This window comes from Miniopterus natalensis, chromosome 19 (genome assembly GCF_054644295.1).
Source record: "Miniopterus natalensis isolate mMinNat1 chromosome 19, mMinNat1.hap1, whole genome shotgun sequence".
In the NCBI taxonomy this organism is placed as follows: Eukaryota; Metazoa; Chordata; class Mammalia; order Chiroptera; family Miniopteridae; genus Miniopterus; species Miniopterus natalensis.
The window spans coordinates 29,583,251-29,603,561 of record NC_142099.1 but is presented as its reverse complement, the minus strand read 5'-3'; the positions used below and the strand labels follow the sequence as shown (position 1 = coordinate 29,603,561).

The window sequence follows — 20,311 nt, the reverse complement described above, 5'->3', positions numbered from 1 at the left end:
TGAGAAACTGGGTTTAAATACAATAGACACACATGAAAGGACATTTCTAATGGAATAAAATTGGATATTTAACTCCGAAATTATTAGACCACCTGAAAGAGGTTCCCCCGTCTGGGTCACATAGAAAATAAGAAGGGAGAAAAAAGAATGGTAAGGAATGCAGCTTCTCTTCTGCCGAAACAAACCCCTCATGTTGAAGGCAGGTGTGTGTCATTCACTGCTGCACCCTCATCCCTGGGCCCTGTGAAACCAGTGGTCTAAATAATGATGACAAAAGCAAGATAAAAATGCCACAGGATTCAGTAAACCAGAAGGGTTTCATCTTCCCATTGAAAGACAAAGGCTTCCAAATAGGATTAAAAGCATCAACGATGGTCCTGTACTTACAAGAAACTTGCCCAAATTAAATGGCATAGCCGTGTTAATTACATGCGAACATCAGGAGCACCCAGACAAATTCTACAATGGCCATAGTAATATAAGAAGAAAACAGAATTTAAGAAAGAAATTATCAAGCAGGCCTACAAGAGGACTGTTTTATTTCCATTCCTCATGCAGTCCACAAGGCAGCCAAAAATTAACAAGCCGTGTATTGCCATGAGGAATTAAAGATGACATGTCCCTTTCAATAGTCAGGGGACAGAAAAAGAGAAATAAGAAAACCCAGGTAGAACAGGTGGGGTTTGGGCAAGTCCTTACACTTCTCCCAGAATGTTCTCAGTCCAATCTGGCGCCTATGCGTGCCCTGAGGAAGTTAACGGGAGGTGCACAGAATAATTGTCACTTTTGCCTTTAGGTATCAACTCATTGGTCCCTCATCTGCCAAATGCATCATCTCAGTCAATACTGCCATTTGGGATACGGAGCCACCAGTCTGTCAACGTGAGTTAAAGATCTCTTCCCATTTAGCCACCACTTAATCCTAGCATTTTCCCCCTCCAATTACGAAGACTCAGTCTCATCCCTCTTGGCAATGATATCCTTCCAATATTTGAACAAAAAGAGTCAGATCCTGAAAAGTGCTCACAATGTTCTAAGCTTATAATTCCTTCTGGTGTTTTCTTTTCTTGGGGTGTAATTTATGTAAAGCAACCCCAACTTCTTCTTTTGTTGGCTGAACACTTCCCAGTTGGAAGATTATTCTCTTCAGCAAAGTAAACACATGCAAAGTTAGTAAAAGTGGCGCAGCTTCCTCTCTGCCACTCTCCACATCAGGCCCTGTACTTCAGCAGCGGCCCTCTCCCTTCCTTCTGTTCTTTGTCTGAACAGGGACATGCTGTCTGTGGTGAGTCCTGTGCAACAGGAGCTTCCCACACTCTGGGCAGGGAGAGGAGTCCTCAATCACAGATTCACAAAGAGCATAAAGAGGGTGCACCCCTGGCTTTGGTGATAATGTGTAGAAATCGACAGTCTCACACCCAGCTGCTGGTAGCCTAAGTGGGAGCAAACTTTCTGAAAGGCCAGGATACGATAGATGTCAAAACCCTTTACTGTACACATGCCTTGAACTGAGAAATCTGCCATCTTATGGTTTATTCTTAAAGAACAGTTACTGTGTCCCTTGCAAGGATATTGCTATACAAATATTTACCTACAGTTTTGTTTGCCACAGTGAAAAAGCCAAAAGAATGCAAATGTTGAGCGTATTTCAAACAATGTTTCTAAAAGAATGGTCTCCAAACAGGTGTGAGATGATCCTTTGGAAATTCGGAAGAAAATACAATTTCTGATGAGATTCAGTGTTATTTTGTGCTTTAAAAATGTCCGTTGATCTGTTTTTAAAGCACCTAATGCCTTAGTGTTTTGCATGTGCATATTGCTTACAACTCAATAAATACACACATATTGGAAAAAATTAAAGAAACAAGGCATGTGTTCCGTAAAGAAAATGAAGCGTTTAAGATATGCCAGAATGCATTAGCCAGGAGGGACAGCTCTTCCAAATGGAATCGAATAGCACATTCTTACACTGAAATATTATTAAGCCAACAAAGATATTTTAGAAAAAATATGGTGTGTGTCTATTAAAAATTACACATTAAACAACTAACAGTGTTGCTTTCTAGATAATGGACTGAAAGGTATTTTTCATTTCTATTCCACAAATTTTCTGCCAGAAATATGCATCTTCTTCAATATTTTCTTAAAAGTAAAAATAAATAAATAAATATGTTCCTACTTTAAGGTCTACCCACCAAAAATGACAGAAATACTTTGTATGCTCCAGAATGCTTTAAAATGCCTAGGAGTTATCTGATATTTAGATATTAGATTCAATTTGTCTATAAAATTATCTGTGCTTTCTATCTTTGTAGGAGTAGCATTTTTGACACATTTTTTGCACTTCTATATTCTACTTTTTCCTGAGTCAATAATGGCAAAGTATATCTGCATTTTCCAAATTATTAGCATAGACTAGCACATATATTCAGTTATTTTTATTGCTTTTGAATCTGTGATGATCATGTGTGTGATACTGTATATTTAGGTTTTATCTCTTTTTTATTAGTGATGCCATAGCTTCTTTGCTTTGATTTTTTTTTATAAAGATACTATATGTGCGCGACATCATATGCGTAACCAGTAGATTAAAGCCCAATGCCTTGTATAGGGAGACAGCTGAACTAAGAACAGTGAAGTAACGTAAAACTCGTCACTTGCAAGGAGAAGCCCGTGGACTATGTAATACATGGTCATGTGCTGAAGCGATGTTCACTGAGAAGGACAATGTTCACATTGTCCTTCCCACATCTCCAGTCGTGCACAAAGTCTGGACATTAGAAAACATTAGGCACGAGCAGAAGTGCTGTGAATGTTCACTTTTGGTCATTGGGGTTTTTTAACAAAGCTGTTCACCAAAGTTTATGATGAAGTGTCACGTTAACAACTCGAGGCTTTGTTTAACTTGCTGTCCCTTTGCCAGGCATTCACTGTAAGCCACCGCCAACCATCGCCAACGGATATTTCTCTGACAGAGGCAGGGATTACTTTGAATATGGGGCGGCGGTGACCTATCGCTGCAACTCTGACAATAGAAGGGAAAGGTTTGTCCTCGTGGGAGAGCCATCAATCTACTGCACCAGCCAAGGTCAAGTGGGCACCTGGAGCGGCCCTGCCCCCCAGTGCATCATACCTAACAAATGCACGCCTCCAGAGGTGGAAAACGGAATCAGGGTGTCTGGGAACAAAAGCTTGTTCTCCTTAAACGAAGCCGTGATGTTCAGGTGTGAGCCTGGCTTTGTCATGAAAGGACCCTACAGAGTGCACTGCGGGGCCCAGAACAGATGGGAGCCCGAGCTGCCCAGCTGCTCCCGGGGTGAGTCTCACCGAGGCTCCAAGGGGCCTGCAGATGACGGGGGCTGCAGGAGCCCCGGGACATCAGTGCTTGTTCTGGGACAAGGCGTGTGGTGGGCGCTGTGAGTAATTCTTTGAGAGAAGCCTGAAATAAAGAAGGGGTACATGTGTGTGCACCTCAGTACATGTGTCCTCATCTTGAGAAACAAGAGCTGAGTTCATCAGGGAAGGAGACGTTCGGGACGCTGCCATCGAGCAAGTCTCAGGGCAAAGTCCCAGCTCAGTTAGGCTGAGGTAGTAAGCACTCGATACGCAGGATCCACTTGACTCTTTCAAGCCTCCTTTGAAATAGTGCTATTCCTATGCCCACATGACAGTGAGGTTAGCTTGGCCTTTCAGAGGTTAAATGAATCATCCAGATCACGGGCCACTAAGTGGCATGCCCAGGAGTAGGTGTGTCACACCCTAGGGCCTGAATGCTGTGGTTCTTTCCATACCTCTATCAGCATCTATCACAGAAAGAAAGGACCTGCTTAGGAAGACCGATGTCCTAGCATCACAAAAGTCACGAGGACCTTAGAGTTTATCTCTTCTGTTCTCCCTCGTATATTTTGTCATTAGGAATTTGAGGTTGAAAGTGAAAGTCACTTGCTAAAAGACAAACAGATTTTTCAGGCTCTTTAATTAGATATACATACAGTTTGACGTTCAAGTAAGGTCTGATGCCCTGAGCACCTACCGAAAGGGCTGAGAATGGAGGCGGGCAGGTCTTGACTCAAATACTCTCTAAGCAACATGCCCGCTTATTGCAGGGACTGGCAGGTTGAGGGCATGTTGTTCTCAAAGGCTTGTCTTGCCTTCTTCTGTGGTGATAGATGGCTTGGAGGTGGGTTGGTATATATTGTGGCTGATCCATATGGACATGGAGGGAGCCTACAGTTTATTCACTGTCTCATATCAGCCTGTACAATCACTGAGAGAGCAGCTGGGAGGCAGAGACAGATAGAAATATGAATTATTACTACACTTGGATCGTAAGATCACTAAAACAGAGATGAAGGGAAACCTGTTAAACAGGCAATCTTCTCATTACCTGAAAGAGGAGGCTGGAGATTGGGTTGCCTGTGTAGCAAGTACGTGCCTGGGAAGCCCACCGATACAAGCAGCTTTCCACTAAATGGCCAGCCCCATGAGAAGGGGTCCGTGCCTGCCAGGATTATGAATATATTGTAAACTTCGTGTGGGGGAGAAGGGACTTTAATTCTCTACCTCTCACTTGCTGAGAGGCCTGTGGCTACATCTCTTCCCTAGTCTTAACTTCCACATCAGTGTAATGAGGAGGTTGGGGTATCGTTTGCCTTCCTTTGTTAGGCCTGAACCCCTCTAATTATGAGTTTCTAACTGTTTGGATGGGTTAAGATTTAGCAAAAAGTATTTCTCCATAACTGACAGGAACTTGGCACCTGTTCTTTCCCCAGTTTGTCAGCCGCCTCCAGAAATCCTGCATGGAAAGCACAACCTCAGCAACAGGGGCGCCTTCTCCCCTGGGCAGGACGCGACGTACAGCTGTGAGCCCGGCTACGACCTCCGAGGGGCTGCCTCTCTGCGCTGTGCGCCCCAGGGACACTGGAGCCCAGCAGCCCCCACATGTGCAGGTGCCTACACTCTCTCCGTCTGCTTTGAAAGCTTTAGCTCGGGGGTTCCTTCCCCAGGTGCCATTGTTACCTCTGTTTGTTTCTCGTTCTCTCCAGTGAAATCATGTGCTGCCTTCCTGGACCAGCTTCCTAATGGCCGTGTGCTCCCCCCATTTAATCTCGAGCTTGGGGCAAAAGTGACCTTCGTTTGTGATGAGGGGTGAGTGTGAGCTTGCCTGGCCCATTGGACGCTGAAATTGGAGTTAGAAGTTAATCCCAAAAGGGAAGGTTTGGTGTAGCTAAAACATTAATTCAGGGAGATTGAATTTTGGAAATGTGTAAGAAAAGTAAGCAAGGAGCAGGTGGAGCTAATAACACGAGATATGGAGGGAAAATGGGGACATTTGTTAAATGGCAGGTATAAAGACAAATAACAAGGACTGGTTGTGAATATATATGTGTGTTGCCCTAATTGAAAAGAAATTATATTTTCTAAGCAAGAAAGAAGAAGAGCAATTTGGAGAGTCCCAAGAAAAGCTTGATACAAAACAAAAAGCTTATTAAAAAGAATTCAGACGATTTGAAAATCATTTTGGTCATTTTTTAACCATCACAAGGAAAATTTGAAATAAGAATGAAAGTATAAGAATAGGCATTTTAAATCTAATGCTGTATCTTCTGGTTAATAATGGGATGGGCCAAGGACTCTGAACGGGATCCTGGTGGCCGATGACATCTCTGCACGGGAAGGATCACGTGTGAGCTACAAGGGGCCTGATCTCAGACTGTTTCAGAGAATCCGGCAGGCCCCCAATGCTGGTATCTGATCAGATTTAGGAGCCATCAGGGTCCCACATACATTGCGAATTCGGGGCGATTTCATACAAAGGTCATTCCTGATCTCCTTGCCTCTTGCCCTAGCTGCTCAACTTACTCCTCAGGAGCCCAGGGTGCTGTTGGGGACCATCACAGCCGTCGCAGCCCCTGAAGCAAAAGAACAATCTGTGTTCTCTCTCCAGTGATTCCCTGCTTTTCCCCTCCAAACTGGGAGCTGTTTTACTTGCTGTTCCAGTGTCCGAATCAGGAGGCTGTTGCATTAGAAGCCTGGCTTTCCCATCATGACAATGAGGAGATTTATCAGGCTTATCATGGCATGATCAGCTAGAGACTGACTTCTCAGAGCCTGGGTCCAAGATCGAGGAGTCCGCTGCTCTGCTATGACGGCCTTCTTCAGTTCAGGCTTGAACGACAGATTATGTGACCAAGTCACTGGTTTTTCTTCCTGAAGGCTGTGATTTGTCCAGATGGACATGGCCTCCAAACTTCTGCTACCTGTTGGTTTCCGATGCTAAGATTTTTGGCAGGGCCTCAGATTGCAAACCAAAACAGCTCACCTGTGCACTACCGCTTTCTCCTTCAGATTCCAACTCAGAGGCAGCTCTGCTAGTCATTGTGTCTTGGTTGGAACGGAAAGCCTTTGGAACGGCAGTGTCCCTGCGTGTGAACGTGAGTACAAGGAATAACACGAGGCCAAACACCCTTAACCTGTTTAGTATCTGACTCCTGTGTGGTTCTTCTATTTTCTAATCTGAATTATTGAGAGATAGTTGCCTTTTCTAATACCATGCCTTTGTGATCAATATGTTGTCATGCCCGTCGCTGTGCATCATGTGTTTGGGGAACCATCTGCTCTGTCTCTGTCGTTTTCAATTCTGTGTTCTATGCAGCATATCCTGCAGTAGTGTGCCTCTAGGTCAGGAGAGATTAAATAACAACAAGCCTGACGCATTCCTTCCTTTCTTTCTTTCTTCCTTCTTTCCTTCCTTCCCTAATTCTTGCTTCTTCTTTTCTTTTCTACCATCAGGATGCAATCTCTCTACAATTTCTCTATTTCCTAATCTGTAAATATGAAACATTCATTCATTCTAACGACTGTGTACTGAGCACATAGCATGTGCTTGGCACTCTTCTAAGGACTGTGTTACAGCAGTGAACACAGTAAGTTAATGCCCTGTCCCTATGTTATTTATGCCCAAGTGGGGAGAAGGTCAGGAAAAACAACAAACAATTAACTGTTATGGAAGTGATAGGTCAGAGCACAGAAACAACGAGGGGAAAGTTGGGAGCAGCATTGCATGGGGTAAGTAGTTTAAGACTCCTTAACTCTCAAAACATATCCATAAATACATTATGTTGAAAGATTCAGAAGTAATGAACCGATTACAAAATGAATCTCCAGCCATGGACGGGTGGCTCAGTTGCTTGGAGCATTGTCCTGTACACCAAAGGGTTGTGGATTCGATCCCCAGCCAGGGCATGTACAGGATCCAACTGATTAATGTTTCCCTGTCACATTGATGTCTCTCTCTGTCTCTCTCTTTCCCTCTCTCTCTCTCTAGAATCAACAAAAACATATCCTCAGGTGAGGATTTAAAAAAAAAAAAAGAGTCTCCTGCGTGTACCATCAATACCAAGTTGTCCTAGTCTACCCATAGATATTTTCCCAAAAACGAGGCAGGACTTTGCTTCATCTCTTAATCTTAAAGATTGGAACATATATATATTAAATAATCAAATTTTACTACCATGTTTATGTTGCTAGAAAGCTACTCAGATATCAACATGTGCTTTTTCTACTAAAGCTTATGAGAACACAACTTACTTATAGATGTCTGCTACCCAACGTTCCTTGATGAGACATGATAAGTGCTATCCACTGGCATGCATGAGACTCTGGTTATTGATTGGGAATCTTTCTTATTTCTCATGACTCTTACTGTTCAAGTAGCTTCCTCAAAACCCGAAACCGAGCTAGAAACACCAATTAGAAGTGAGAAGGGAACTATTTTATGTAGAGGAGCAGATACCAGAAAGGAGAAACCATTTGAAGACTGATAGAAAGTAAAGAAGAAAACTAAATCATAAACAGATGCATACATTTCAAAAAATAAAGCAATCTGTTTTCGTAGAATTTCACAATGGCCGTACATGTTGCAATCCATTGTGTCAGCACGTTGTCATAATCGACATTGATTCCAGTATCAATAAGGTATCAAGGAAAAGTTCATATCCTTAAGGTGATTAGTACGTGTGGACTATATTATAGAACTAGTTCTCGAAAATATCCTCCTTGGACAACAATGACTTTATCTTTGCTCTTCACCACTATGTCCTAGGACTCCAGCGAGTGCCTGACACAGAATACGTGTTCGAGCAATACTTCTTAAGTAGTTGAATGAGTTCCCCTCCTTTGGGTTATTTTTCTTCTTCAAAAGTTTGGCTACTTAATTTGAGAGTGTTATGTTTCTATTCTCCAAAAGACTTAACCACCTGGAAGATTCAAGACAAGCAAATTGATTTTCTACTTGTTCAATAAACAGTGACATTGAGATCGTTTTTCGTTTAGTCCATCTCATCAAAGGCCAACAGCAAAGATATACTGTCAGAAGTGTTTTCTAGGTACCACTAACCATAGCCCCCTACGACTGTAGATGGCCTCTGGTGAAAACTCCTCAAAGGAACTTACAGCTCTTGTCTTCTTTCCAGAAATCTTATGTCAAAAGCCTCCAGATATCCGCAATGGAAGACACACAGGAAAACCTCTGGAAATCTTTCCTTTTGGAAAAGAAGTAACTTACACATGTGACCCCCACCCAGACAGACGGATGAACTTGAGGCTCCTTGGGGAGAGCACCATCCATTGCACAAGCGACAGTCAAGGCAATGGGATCTGGAGCGGCCCTGCCCCTCGCTGTGGACTCCCAGGTTACTACATACCGTGCCCCATCCCAAATGGCTCCAGAAATGTCTAGAACAGAACTTCCAAAATCTTCTAATTACAGCATCTTGCGTATTTGTGCACTTGACACAATTCAAAGCAAAAGCATAAAGTAATAAATGACTTTAAGATACGTCAGCACATGAGAGTTTCATGACCTTTGCTGCTAGAGTGTTGGTGAGAAGAGAAGGACATAGGGGGGCGGGTTTCTAATTCTACCTAGCGTTGGAAGGAAAATGTTTTCAAGGCATAGAAATGGAAAGCAAACCCCTATGGACCTTAACTAACATAAGTTATGCCAACGACAGGACTTGGAGGGAAGCACGGGCCAGTACACAGTAGAGCCAGGCAACATGGCTCTTCATGACCTATTTGGCCTAAGAGCCCTGGGCATTCTCTGTGAAAACTCAGCTGCATTACAGACAAACCACATAGGTTCCTTTAGCCAATTTGGGCGAAGCTCTTAATTAAAATAGGGTTCGTTTGTTCCTTTGCCCCCAGTTGTTTTAGTTGTTCAAGTCTTCTCACTTTGGTGGAAAGAAGGAGGAAACGAAAATGCAAACTAAAGAGAGTGTGTATTTCTAAGGTCTGGGGATGGTTTCCTAAGACACCCAACCCCTCCTTTGACATCCACCTTCAGGAAGTGCAGACTGGAGGGAACAGGTCAGTTACAGAAGGGGCTCCAGGTCTGGCATTATCTACTGACCTCTGGGAAACTCTGAGAGAAGGAGCAGCTCTAACAGGAAAGAAAGGACCAAGTGCTAGTTGCTCAGAAGTCACTTTTGCCCTCACTCTCCCCCTCATCACATGGCTTCGGTTGGGGGTGCACATAGGAGCTTGTTTACCAATGTAGAGGCCTAGTCCACATTTACTGGATCCATAGTATGAGACCATCTTCCCCTATGTTTCATGCTGTGTGTTTTTTTCATCAGCACCCTAGCTGAGATGGCAGCCCTAGTGTTATCAGCTACATTTTTAGACTAGGGACCTGCCAGGCTGTCTTCATGTGTGATTTGGCCTTAGTGGGAAATTCCAGTCATCATAAGGACTCTTTCAACTAGAAACTAGTAGATCTAATATTTAAGCTCTAAGATAGATGTAAACTGGCATTGTAGATGGATCAATTTCCCATGAAAAACCCTGAAAATAAGCCCCATTTTTATACTGAGGAAAAGGATTGACTTATCTTCAAGGGATGAGAAATTGGTTTTGAAATCTTGGCACAGAAAATGCTCTGGGTGCAGAATTGGCTGTAGTAGAGTTATTATTATTTGAATAAATAACTGGAAGGGAAGTGGTGGGCAGCTGAAAGAGAAGCTAAAAGAGAAGCTATTGTCAAAACCAAGGGGAAATTATTTCTATTTTTCCAAGCATATGTACTGTTTTAGATTCTCATTATCAGAATCCAAAGTGAACCTAGGGCTAATAGGCCATGGGAGCATGGAGCTAACGCCAGAGTCTGATTCAATTTACACTTCAAACAATGTTTCCTTACAATATAGGTATAGTTTTGTTTTATTTTGAAGAAGTGCTATTTGTTTTCTCCTTGTGTTGAAGTGGCTTGCTTAGGAATCAGATGTACAAATGTGGTGGCTGCTTCCTGGTGTCAAGAAATACATTCAGTCTTCCATTTAAGCTTGTGAGTCCTCCGTTGGGGTTTTGGTTTACTGAAGTACAAGGAAATCAGACAGGATTGGTGGAACCTGGGCAGGAGGACTTTTTCTGGCTCCCTAAAAGTGTCAAAAATGGAACTGAAGTTGTCTTTTACAGAAAATGATATGAGCAAAATGACCAGATAGCAGAACACCCGCCAGATAGTATATTTTTTAATGTGCATGAGCTAATGGGACTTTTCCTCACAAGGTTACAAGGAAATTATCTTTCCCGAACTAACCATTTGTTGTTGTTGTTCTGGCATCAAATCTAATAAGAGAGAGAGAAAGAAGGGCATTGGGTACCTTTATGTTAAATCTGACGTCCTTGATATCTTGGTTTCCAGGTTACTGTAATGCTCCAGATAAATTTCCATTTGCCCAGCTGAAAGTCCAAACCAATCAATCTGCCTTTCCTGTTGGGACAACTCTAAAGTATGCATGCAGCCCTGAGTACTACGGGTGGCCATTCTCTATCAGGTGCCTAGACAGCCTGGAGTGGTCGCCTGCCAAGCATGGCTGTAAACGTAAGTAAACCCTGCATCGGAACTTCCCATGTCTGTCAATTTACCCATAGAATCTTGTTTAACATTTTCCAGTTTTAGAGATAAGAAAACTTTGCTTCTCAAAAGTGTCCAGAGGGGTGGATGTAAGAGTTGGTGGTGTAGGTCATTGCTAATTACTAGTTGAAAAGTTTGTTTCATGAGACTGTTTTAAGAAATATTTGCAGGGCGGGGGGGAACCACCATCCCTCATGGGAAAGTAAATAATGAATGACTTGAGAACAGAAAAGAAATTGTAAGGAGACATAAGCTGTTGAGTAACAGGTAGGAAGACAGAAAATTATGCTGCTATGACATAAGGCTGTAAGTAACCTCTATATTTTGATGAGAAATTTGAAGTAGAGATAAGACAGATCTGGGCCAGAGGACTTCGCTTCAGTGGTGCTTGGAAAGTAGCTGATCTTCAGGCAGTCTGCTGAGGGAAAAGTCAGTGGAACAATCAGAATTTCATGTACTCTTTAGTAAGCTGCAGTCAGGTTGGGACCTTATGTACTACAAGTTTCAGATTACTCCACCTGGCTGCAAAATGCTCTTTCTTCCCTATAGGTAAAGTATGTACAACTCCTCCAGATCCTGTGAATGGCATGACGCACATAGACACGGACACCCAGCTCGGATCCAGAATTAATTATTCTTGTAATACAGGGTGAGTTGGCAATAACATATCCTGGTTCAAGATTTGCAGAATCGCAATACTACCTTGTATTCCCACCTTGGAAAGGAGAACCCGGCAGACTATTAACAGCCGCTTTTTAAAAGCCTGAATATAGGTGTTGAAATGAGCTAAGGTTTGAGAAGGTTCAGGGGAAAATCTGTAATCTTGATGGAAACCACAGCAGTGCGCACAAGAAAAGGGAAATGCTCAGCAGGTAGTAAGGAAGGAATAAGGGGAGGGCATAGTCAAAGGACATAAACAGCCCTGATCCAGTGGGACATTGCGGGAACAAAGGGAAGGCCATGGAGCTCTCGTGTGAGCAGCAAGCCTTAAAGGTAATGCCCTGTTAGTTTGCTGGGGCTGCCATGACCAAGCACGGCCAACTGGGTGGCTTAGAACAGAAACTTATTCTCAGCCAGTTCTGGAGGCCGGAAGTCCAAAGGTAAGGTGTTGGCAGGACATGCTCCCTCCGAAGCGTCTGAGGGGGACCTCTCCTGCCTCTGCCAACTTCTGGAAGCCTCAGGCCTTCCTCGGCATGTGACACACCGCTCTCGGCTCTGCCTCTCCTTCCCACGGCTGCCTTCTCTCTGGCCTGGGCCTCTACATAGCATTTCTCTTCTCTGTATGGATCTGTGTCCAAAGTTCTCTCTTTTTACACGGATGGCAATCATGTTGGATTCAGGGCATCCTAGTGACCTCATCTTGACTTGATTTCATCTGCAAAGGCCCTATTTCCAAATGAGGTCACACTCCTGGGACTTGAACCGAACTTTCTGAGGAACTCTTCAACCCTGTAACAGAGCCCCTGTGAAAACCCCAGTCACACAGTGGGCACCGGGCAGTGGTCCTGCCCTTGGTGCTTACCCTCGCTCAGCGTACAGAGGACTCCTGAGCACACTGTGAGCGCTGAGCCCGTTAGAGAATCTGGGCTAACCTCGAGCAGCAATAAGCACCGAAAGTCATCTGTGGTCTCTCATGGAGGTATTTGCCACCCTAGGCCTAGCAGACCACGGTGCCTATAATCTGGCAAAGTCAAATTCAAGTAAATCTAAATACTTCTCTCCTTCCCTGAGCTTTCTTCAATACGATCTACAAATTTTCTGGCCATGCCATCTTCCTCTTGCATTACTGAATGAAGGTGAGCCTGCCTGCATATGAAACAGCGAACCATTGAGCTTAAAAGTCACAGGAGTTGGTGCCATAGAGACCAACCTGAGAAATCAGGAAGAATTTCCCCTTACAAAGCAGAGTTACCTCCAAGAGATGGGGAAAACTTTTGGAAAAATAGGCCTTTTAAATTTTTGACGAGCTTCAGTAGCACACTGCTTTTGTCAGAGGAGGTGGAAATTGGGAATGTTTGCACATGAATGGAAAGCAGGGTGTCAAACAACAAACAAAAATCTGTGGTGAACACACTGAATTATGCAGAAAGTTGATGCAGACAGTAAGAAAAAAATTAATCCAATTCTCCCTGAGTTTAGTGGAAAAGAATAAAGAAAAAGAAAACAGAGAAGCTGTGTGTAAGACAGACAGAATGAGAGTTAAATCAGGGAACAGAAATTCTAACAGGGAACGGAACAGGCCGTTCCTTAGCCGTCACTAGGGAAACGGCTGCATTTCAGGAACAGAGGTCTGACTGTGGGGGGTGGGCACACAGTGGATATACAGGTGATTTATTATAGGATTGTACACTTGAAACCTATATTACTTGATTGACCAATAGCACCCCAACACATTTATTTTAAATAATAATAATAAGTGTTTTTAAAAACTTCAAAATTCAGAAAGGAAATTAATAAACTATAAAACCAGCAAAAGAAATGCTTCATATTGAGTAACGGTGACCCTTCACGTCACGAAATTGCAGAAGGTAGAGTTTCTAACAAGACAAGCTAGTCTTCATGTCTAGAGGCTCCAAATAGATACTGAAGGAAACAAATACACTATTTAAGTACACATTCTGGAAAGAGGAAGAATGATTCCAGGCAATCCAGAAATAATTTTTTAAACAGGGAAAAAGTACAAAAGTAATATCAGTGAGGTGGAAAGTTTGTAAAAACAAAACAAAAAAACAAATTTAAAAAAGCATGGTCAACTCTTTTCAACAAAGTTATGAAACTAAATACAAGGACAGAACTAATTGTTCAAAAGTGAAACTTTTCAATATAATAATAATTCAATAACAACCTCTAGAGCCATACAATGTGTCCATAAAACTACAGAATGGGAGAAAGCAGGGCCAGATAGGTTAGACTTCTCTTATATAGGGACCTGATAAACTATGCATATTTTGATATTAAAGTTGAGAAACTGGGTTTAAATACAATAGACACACATGAAAGGACATTTCTAATGGAATAAAATTGGATATTTAACTCCGAAATTATTAGACCACCTGAAAGAGGTTCCCCCGTCTGGGTCACATAGAAAATAAGAAGGGAGAAAAAGGAATGGTAAGGAATGCAGCTTCTCTTCTGCCAAAACAAACCCCTCATGTTGAAGGCAGGTGTGTGTCATTCACTGCTGCACCCTCATCCCTGGGCCCTGTGAAACCAGTGGTCTAAATAATGATGACAAAAGCAAGATAAAAATGCCACAGGATTCAGTAAACCAGAAGGGTTTCATCTTCCCATTGAAAGACAAAGGCTTCCAAATAGGATTAAAAGCATCAACGATGGTCCTGTACTTACAAGAAACGTGCCCAAATTAAATGGCATAGCCGTGTTAATTACATGCGAACATCAGGAGCACCCAGACAAATCCTACAATGGCCATAGTAATATAAGAAGAAAACAGAATTTAAGAAAGAAATTATCAAGCAGGCCTACAAGAGGACTGTTTTATTTCCATTCCTCATGCAGTCCACAAGGCAGCCAAAAATTAACAAGCCGTGTATTGCCATGAGGAATTAAAGATGACATGTCCCTTTCAATAGTCAGGGGACAGGAAAAGAGAAATAAGAAAACCCGGGTAGAACAGGTGGGGTTTGGGCAAGTCCTTACACTTCTCCCAGAATGTTCTCAGTCCAATCTGGCGCCTATGCGTGCCCTGAGGAAGTTAACGGGAGGTGCACAGAATAATTGTCACTTTTGCCTTTAGGTATCAACTCATTGGTCCCTCATCTGCCAAATGCATCATCTCAGGCAATACTGCCATTTGGGATACGGAGCCACCAGACTGTCAACGTGAGTTAAAGATCTCTTCCCATTTAGCCACCACTTAATCCTAGCATTTTCCCCCTCCAATTACGAAGACTCAGTCTCATCCCTCTTGGCAATGATATCCTTCCAATATTTGAACAAAAAGAGTCAGATCCTGAAAAGTGCTCAAATTCTCTAAGCTTATAATTCCTTCTGGTGTTTCCTTTTCTTGGGGTGTAATTTATGTAAAGCAACCCCAACTTCTTCTTTTGTTGGTTGAACACTTCCCAGTTGGAAGATTATTCTCTTCAGCAAAGTAAACACATGCAAAGTTAGCAAAAGTGGCGCAGCTTCCTCTCTGCCACTCTCCACATCAGGCCCTGTACTTCAGCAGCGGCCCTCTCCCTTCCTTCTGTTCTTTGTCTGAACAGGGACATGCTGTCTGTGGTGAGTCCTGTGCAACAGGAGCTTCCCACACTCTGGGCAGGGAGAGGAGTCCTCAATCACAGATTCACAAAGAGCATAAAGAGGGTGCACCCCTGGCTTTGGTGATAATGTGGAGAAATCGACAGTCTCACACCCAGCTGCTGGTAGCCTAAGTGGGAGCAAACTTTCTGAAAGGCCAGGATACGATAGATGTCAAAACCCTTTACTGTACACATGCCTTGAACTGAGAAATCTGCCATCTTATGGTTTATTCTTAAAGAACAGTTACTGTGTCCCTTGCAAGGATATTGCTATACAAATATTTACCTACAGTTTTGTTTGCCACAGTGAAAAAGTCAAAAGAATGCAAATGTTGAGCGTATTTCAAACAATGTTTCTAAAAGAATGGTCTCCAAACAGGTGTGAGATGATCCTTTGGAAATTCGGAAGAAAATACAATTTCTGATGAGATTCAGTGTTATTTTGTGCTTTAAAAATGTCCATTGATCTGTTTTTAAAGCACCTAATGCCTTAGTGTTTTGCATGTGCATATTGCTTACAACTCAATAAATACACACATATTGGAAAAAATTAAAGAAACAAGGCATGTGTTCCGTAAAGAAAATGAAGCGTTTAAGATATGCCAGAATGCATTAGCCAGGAGGGACAGCTCTTCCAAATGGAATCGAATAGCACATTCTTACACTGAAATATTATTAAGCCAACAAAGATATTTTAGAAAAAATATGGTGTGTGTCTATTAAAAATTACACGTTAAACAACTAACAGTGTTGCTTTCTAGATAATGGACTGAAAGGTATTTTTCATTTCTATTCCACAAATTTTCTGCCAGAAATATGCATCTTCTTCAATATTTTCTTAAAAGTAAAAATAAATAAATATGTTCCTACTTTAAGGTCTACCCACCAAAAATGACAGAAATACTTTGTATGCTCCAGAATGCTTTAAAATGACTAGGAGTTATCTGATATTTAGATATTAGATTCAATTTGTCTATAAAATTATCTGTGCTTTCTATCTTTGTAGGAGTAGCATTTTTGACACATTTTTTGCACTTCTATATTCTACTTTTTCCTGAGTCAATAATGGCAAACTATATCTACATTTTCCAAATTATTAGCATAGACTAGCACATATATTCAGTTATTTTTATTGCTTTTGAATCTGTGATGATCATGTGTGTGATACTGTATATTTAGGTTTTATCTCTTTTTTATTAGTGATGCCATAGCTTCTTTGATTTCATTTTTTTTGATAAAGATACTATATGTGCACGACATCATATGCGTAACCAGTAGATTAAAGCCAAATTCCTTTTATAACGAGAGAGCTGAACTAAGAACAGTGAAGTAACATAAAACTCGTCACTTGCAAGGAGAAGCCCGTGGACTATGTAATACATGGTCATGTGCTGAAGCGATGTTCACTGAGAAGGACAATGTTCACATTGTCCTTCCCACATCTCCAGTCGTGCACAAAGTCTGGACATTAGAAAACATTAGGCACGAGCAGAAGTGCTGTGAATGTTCACTTTTGGTAATTGGGGTTTTTTAACAAAGCTGTTCACCAAAGTTTATGATGAAGTGTCACGTTAACAACTCGAGGCTTTGTTTAACTTGCTGTCCCTTTGCCAGGCATTCACTGTAAGCCACCGCCAACCATCGCCAACGGATATTTCTCTGACAGAGGCAGAGATTACTTTGAATATGGGGCGGCGGTGACCTATCGCTGCAACTCTGACAATAGAAGGGAAAGGTTTGTCCTCGTGGGAGAGCCATCAATCTACTGCACCAGCCAAGGTCAAGTGGGCACCTGGAGCGGCCCTGCCCCCCAGTGCATCATACCTAACAAATGCACGCCTCCAGAGGTGGAAAACGGAATCAGGGTGTCTGGGAACAAAAGCTTGTTCTCCTTAAACGAAGCCGTGACGTTCAGGTGTGAGCCTGGCTTTGTCATGAAAGGACCCTACAGAGTGCACTGCGGGGCCCAGAACAGATGGGAGCCCGAGCTGCCCAGCTGCTCCCGGGGTGAGTCTCACCGAGGCTCCGAGGGGCCTGCAGATGACGGGGGCCGCAGGAGCCCCGGGACATCAGTGCTTGTTCTGGGACAAGGCGTGTGGTGGGCGCTGTGAGTAATTCTTTGAGAGAAGCCTGAAATAAAGAAGGGGTACATGTGTGTGCACCTCAGTACGTGTGTCCTCATCTTGAGAAACAAGAGCTGAATTCATCAGGGAAGGAGACGTTCGGGACGCTGCCATCGAGCAAGTCTCAGGGCAAAGTCCCAGCTCAGTTAGGCTGAGGTAGTAAGCACTCGATACGCAGGATCCACTTGACTCTTTCAAGCCTCCTTTGAAATAGTGCTATTCCTATGCCCACATGACAGTGAGGTTAGCTTGGCCTTTCAGAGGTTAAATGAATCATCCAGATCATGGGCCACTAAGTGGCATGCCCAGGAGTAGGTGTGTCACACCCTAGGGCCTGAATGCTGTGGTTCTTTCCATACTTCTATCAGCATCTATCACAGAAAGAAAGGACCTGCTTAGGAAGACCGATGTCCTAGCATCACAAAAGTCACGAGGACCTTAGAGTTTGTCTCTTCTGTTCTCCCTCGTATATTTTGTCATTAGGAATTTGAGGTTGAAAGTGAAAGTCACTTGCTAAAAGACAAACAGATTTTTCAGGCTCTTTAATTAGATATACATACAGTTTGACGTTCAAGTAAGGTCTGATGCCCTGAGCACGTACCGAAAGGGCTGAGAATGGAGGCAGGCAGGTCTTGACTCAAATACTCTCTAAGCAACATGCCCGCTTATTGCAGGGACTGGCAGGTTGAGGGCATGTTGTTCTCAAAGGCTTGTCTTGCCTTCTTCTGTGGTGATAGATGGCTTGGAGGTGGGTTGGTATATATTGTGGCTGATCCATATGGACACGGAGGGAGCCTACAGTTTATTCACTGTCTCATATCAGCCTGTGCAATCACTGAGAGAGCAGCTGGGAGGCAAAGAGACAGATACAAATATGAATTATTACTACACTTGGATCGTAAGATCACTAAAACAGAGATGAAGGGAAACCTGTTAAACAGGCAATCTTCTCATTATCTGAAAGAGGAGGCTGGAGATTGGGTTGCCTGTGTAGCAAGTACGTGCCTGGGAAGCCCACCGATACAAGCAGCTTTCCACTAAATGGCCAGCCCCATGAGAAGGGGTCCGTGCCTGCCAGGATTATGAATATATTGTAAACTTCGTGTGGGGGAGAAGGGACTTTAATTCTCTACCTCTCACTTGCTGAGAGGCCTGTGGCTACATCTCTTCCCTAGTCTTAACTTCCACATCAGTGTAACGAGGAGGTTGGGGTATCGTTTGCCTTCCTTTGTTAGGCCTGAACCCCTCTAATTATGAGTTTCTAACTGTTTGGATGGGTTAAGATTTAGCAAAAAGTATTTCTCCATAACTGACAGGAACTTGGCACCTGTTCTTTCCCCAGTTTGTCAGCCGCCTCCAGAAATCCTGCATGGAAAGCACAACCTCAGCAACAGGGGCACCTTCTCCCCTGGGCAGGACGCGACGTACAGCTGTGAGCCCGGCTACGACCTCCGAGGGGCTGCCTCTCTGCGCTGTGCGCCCCAGGGACACTGGAGCCCAGCAGCCCCCACATGTGCAGGTGCCTACACTCTCTCTCGTCTGCTTTGAAAGCTTTAGCTCGGGGGTTCCTTCCCCAGGTGCCATTGTTACCTCTGTTTGTTTCTCTTTCTCTCCAGTGAAATCATGTGCTGCCTTCCTGGACCAGCTTCCTAATGGCCGTGTGCTCCCCCCATTTAATCTCGAGCTTGGGGCAAAAGTGACCTTCGTTTGTGATGAGGGGTGAGTATGACATGGAACTGGGACCAAGACTTGGTGCTGGATGCTGATATGCTGATACCCTGGGCAATGGGGATCTATCCAAGAAGGGGGCTGCCTAATGGGGGAAAGGTACTAAAGGAGTCTAACGTCTGAAACAAAGATTGAGATGTATGGTGAGAACCATATGGAACCGTGAACAGATATATAAAAAGGAAAATTGGTAAATAAACTGAACAGCAGAACTATAACAACTGCTCTTAACTATTTAGGTGGGTCTTTAAGTATATGGATAAATAGTAGTTTGTAAGCATGGAGAGAGAAAAATTCTAGAAGGGTTGTTAAAAAAAGTTTGATATATTAAAAAGTGTTATTTATAAGATAAGTAACATGCAAGGATTGTTTCAGGAAATTTTTTAACCAATAAGTGGAACTTGGAATAGAAATAAAAGACTAAGTAGAAATATTTTTAATCTAATTATGTCATCATTAGATTAGTATTAGGTTGGTTGAATGAGCATGAAGATGCATGGTCATGTTTCAAGAAACATCATTAACTTTTTGTGTGAATCTAAATGATCTTGGTATTGTGTTCCAATGCCGTTGACAGGTAAAAAGCAGGTACCACAGAGCAGTTGCCCTTAATGTGTTCTGCCCAATCGATAGTCACTAGTACCAATTAAATACCAATGGGACTCACCAATTTAGGGTGCACTGAAGGAGGAGACTTTATTCAGTACAAGCAGCTCAACTGTGATACAGCACAACTGTGATAGAGCCCAGCTGTGGAATAGCTCACTTATGATACAACCTGGCTGCAGAAGAATATGGCTGTGACACAGCTCAACAACGTTGCAGCTCAGACAGGACGCAGCACAGCCGTGGAAGAGCCCTGGCGCAAGGGGGCCCTCGGCCCGTCCCCAGACAGCCTGGCAGGACAGCTGTGGTGCTACAGCTCCAGTGAGGGAAACAGCCTTTCGCGGAAGGGCAAGTGTGCTTCCTGACCCGGGGGAGCTGACTATATAGACAGAGGTCCCTGCCCCTGGTCCCTGCTCGGTCCGTTATCATGTTAATTAGGGCTCCAAATTTTCAGTTTGATTGGTCAAAGAAGCATTGTCCTGCCGGGGGGGGGGGGGGGGCTCAGCAGTTGAACATCAACCTAGGATCCAGGAGATGGAGGTTCTATTCTCAGTCAGGGCACATGCCCGGGTTGCTGGCTCGATCCTCAGTCAAAGGGGTGCAGGAGGCAGCCGATCAATGACAACTCTCTCATCATTGATGTTTCTCTCTCTCTCCCTCTCCCTTCCTCT

At 43.3% G+C, this 20,311-nt stretch overlaps 1 protein-coding gene across 1 annotated transcript in view; it reads left to right on the top strand.

Annotated features, from left to right (window-relative positions):
- The window catches only part of CR1 (complement C3b/C4b receptor 1 (Knops blood group)), a 72,429-nt gene that overhangs the window by 26,442 nt on the left and 25,676 nt on the right, over window positions 1-20,311 (top strand). Inside the window, exons 12-23 of the mRNA XM_087828193.1 lie at window positions 797-882; window positions 2,924-3,316; window positions 4,773-4,949; window positions 5,046-5,148; window positions 6,349-6,434; window positions 8,475-8,693; window positions 10,706-10,885; window positions 11,468-11,567; window positions 14,676-14,761; window positions 16,798-17,190; window positions 18,649-18,825; window positions 18,923-19,025. Coding sequence (XP_087684319.1) covers window positions 797-882; window positions 2,924-3,316; window positions 4,773-4,949; window positions 5,046-5,148; window positions 6,349-6,434; window positions 8,475-8,693; window positions 10,706-10,885; window positions 11,468-11,567; window positions 14,676-14,761; window positions 16,798-17,190; window positions 18,649-18,825; window positions 18,923-19,025 — 2,103 coding nt within the window. The remainder of the gene's footprint in view (window positions 1-796; window positions 883-2,923; window positions 3,317-4,772; window positions 4,950-5,045; window positions 5,149-6,348; window positions 6,435-8,474; window positions 8,694-10,705; window positions 10,886-11,467; window positions 11,568-14,675; window positions 14,762-16,797; window positions 17,191-18,648; window positions 18,826-18,922; window positions 19,026-20,311) is intronic.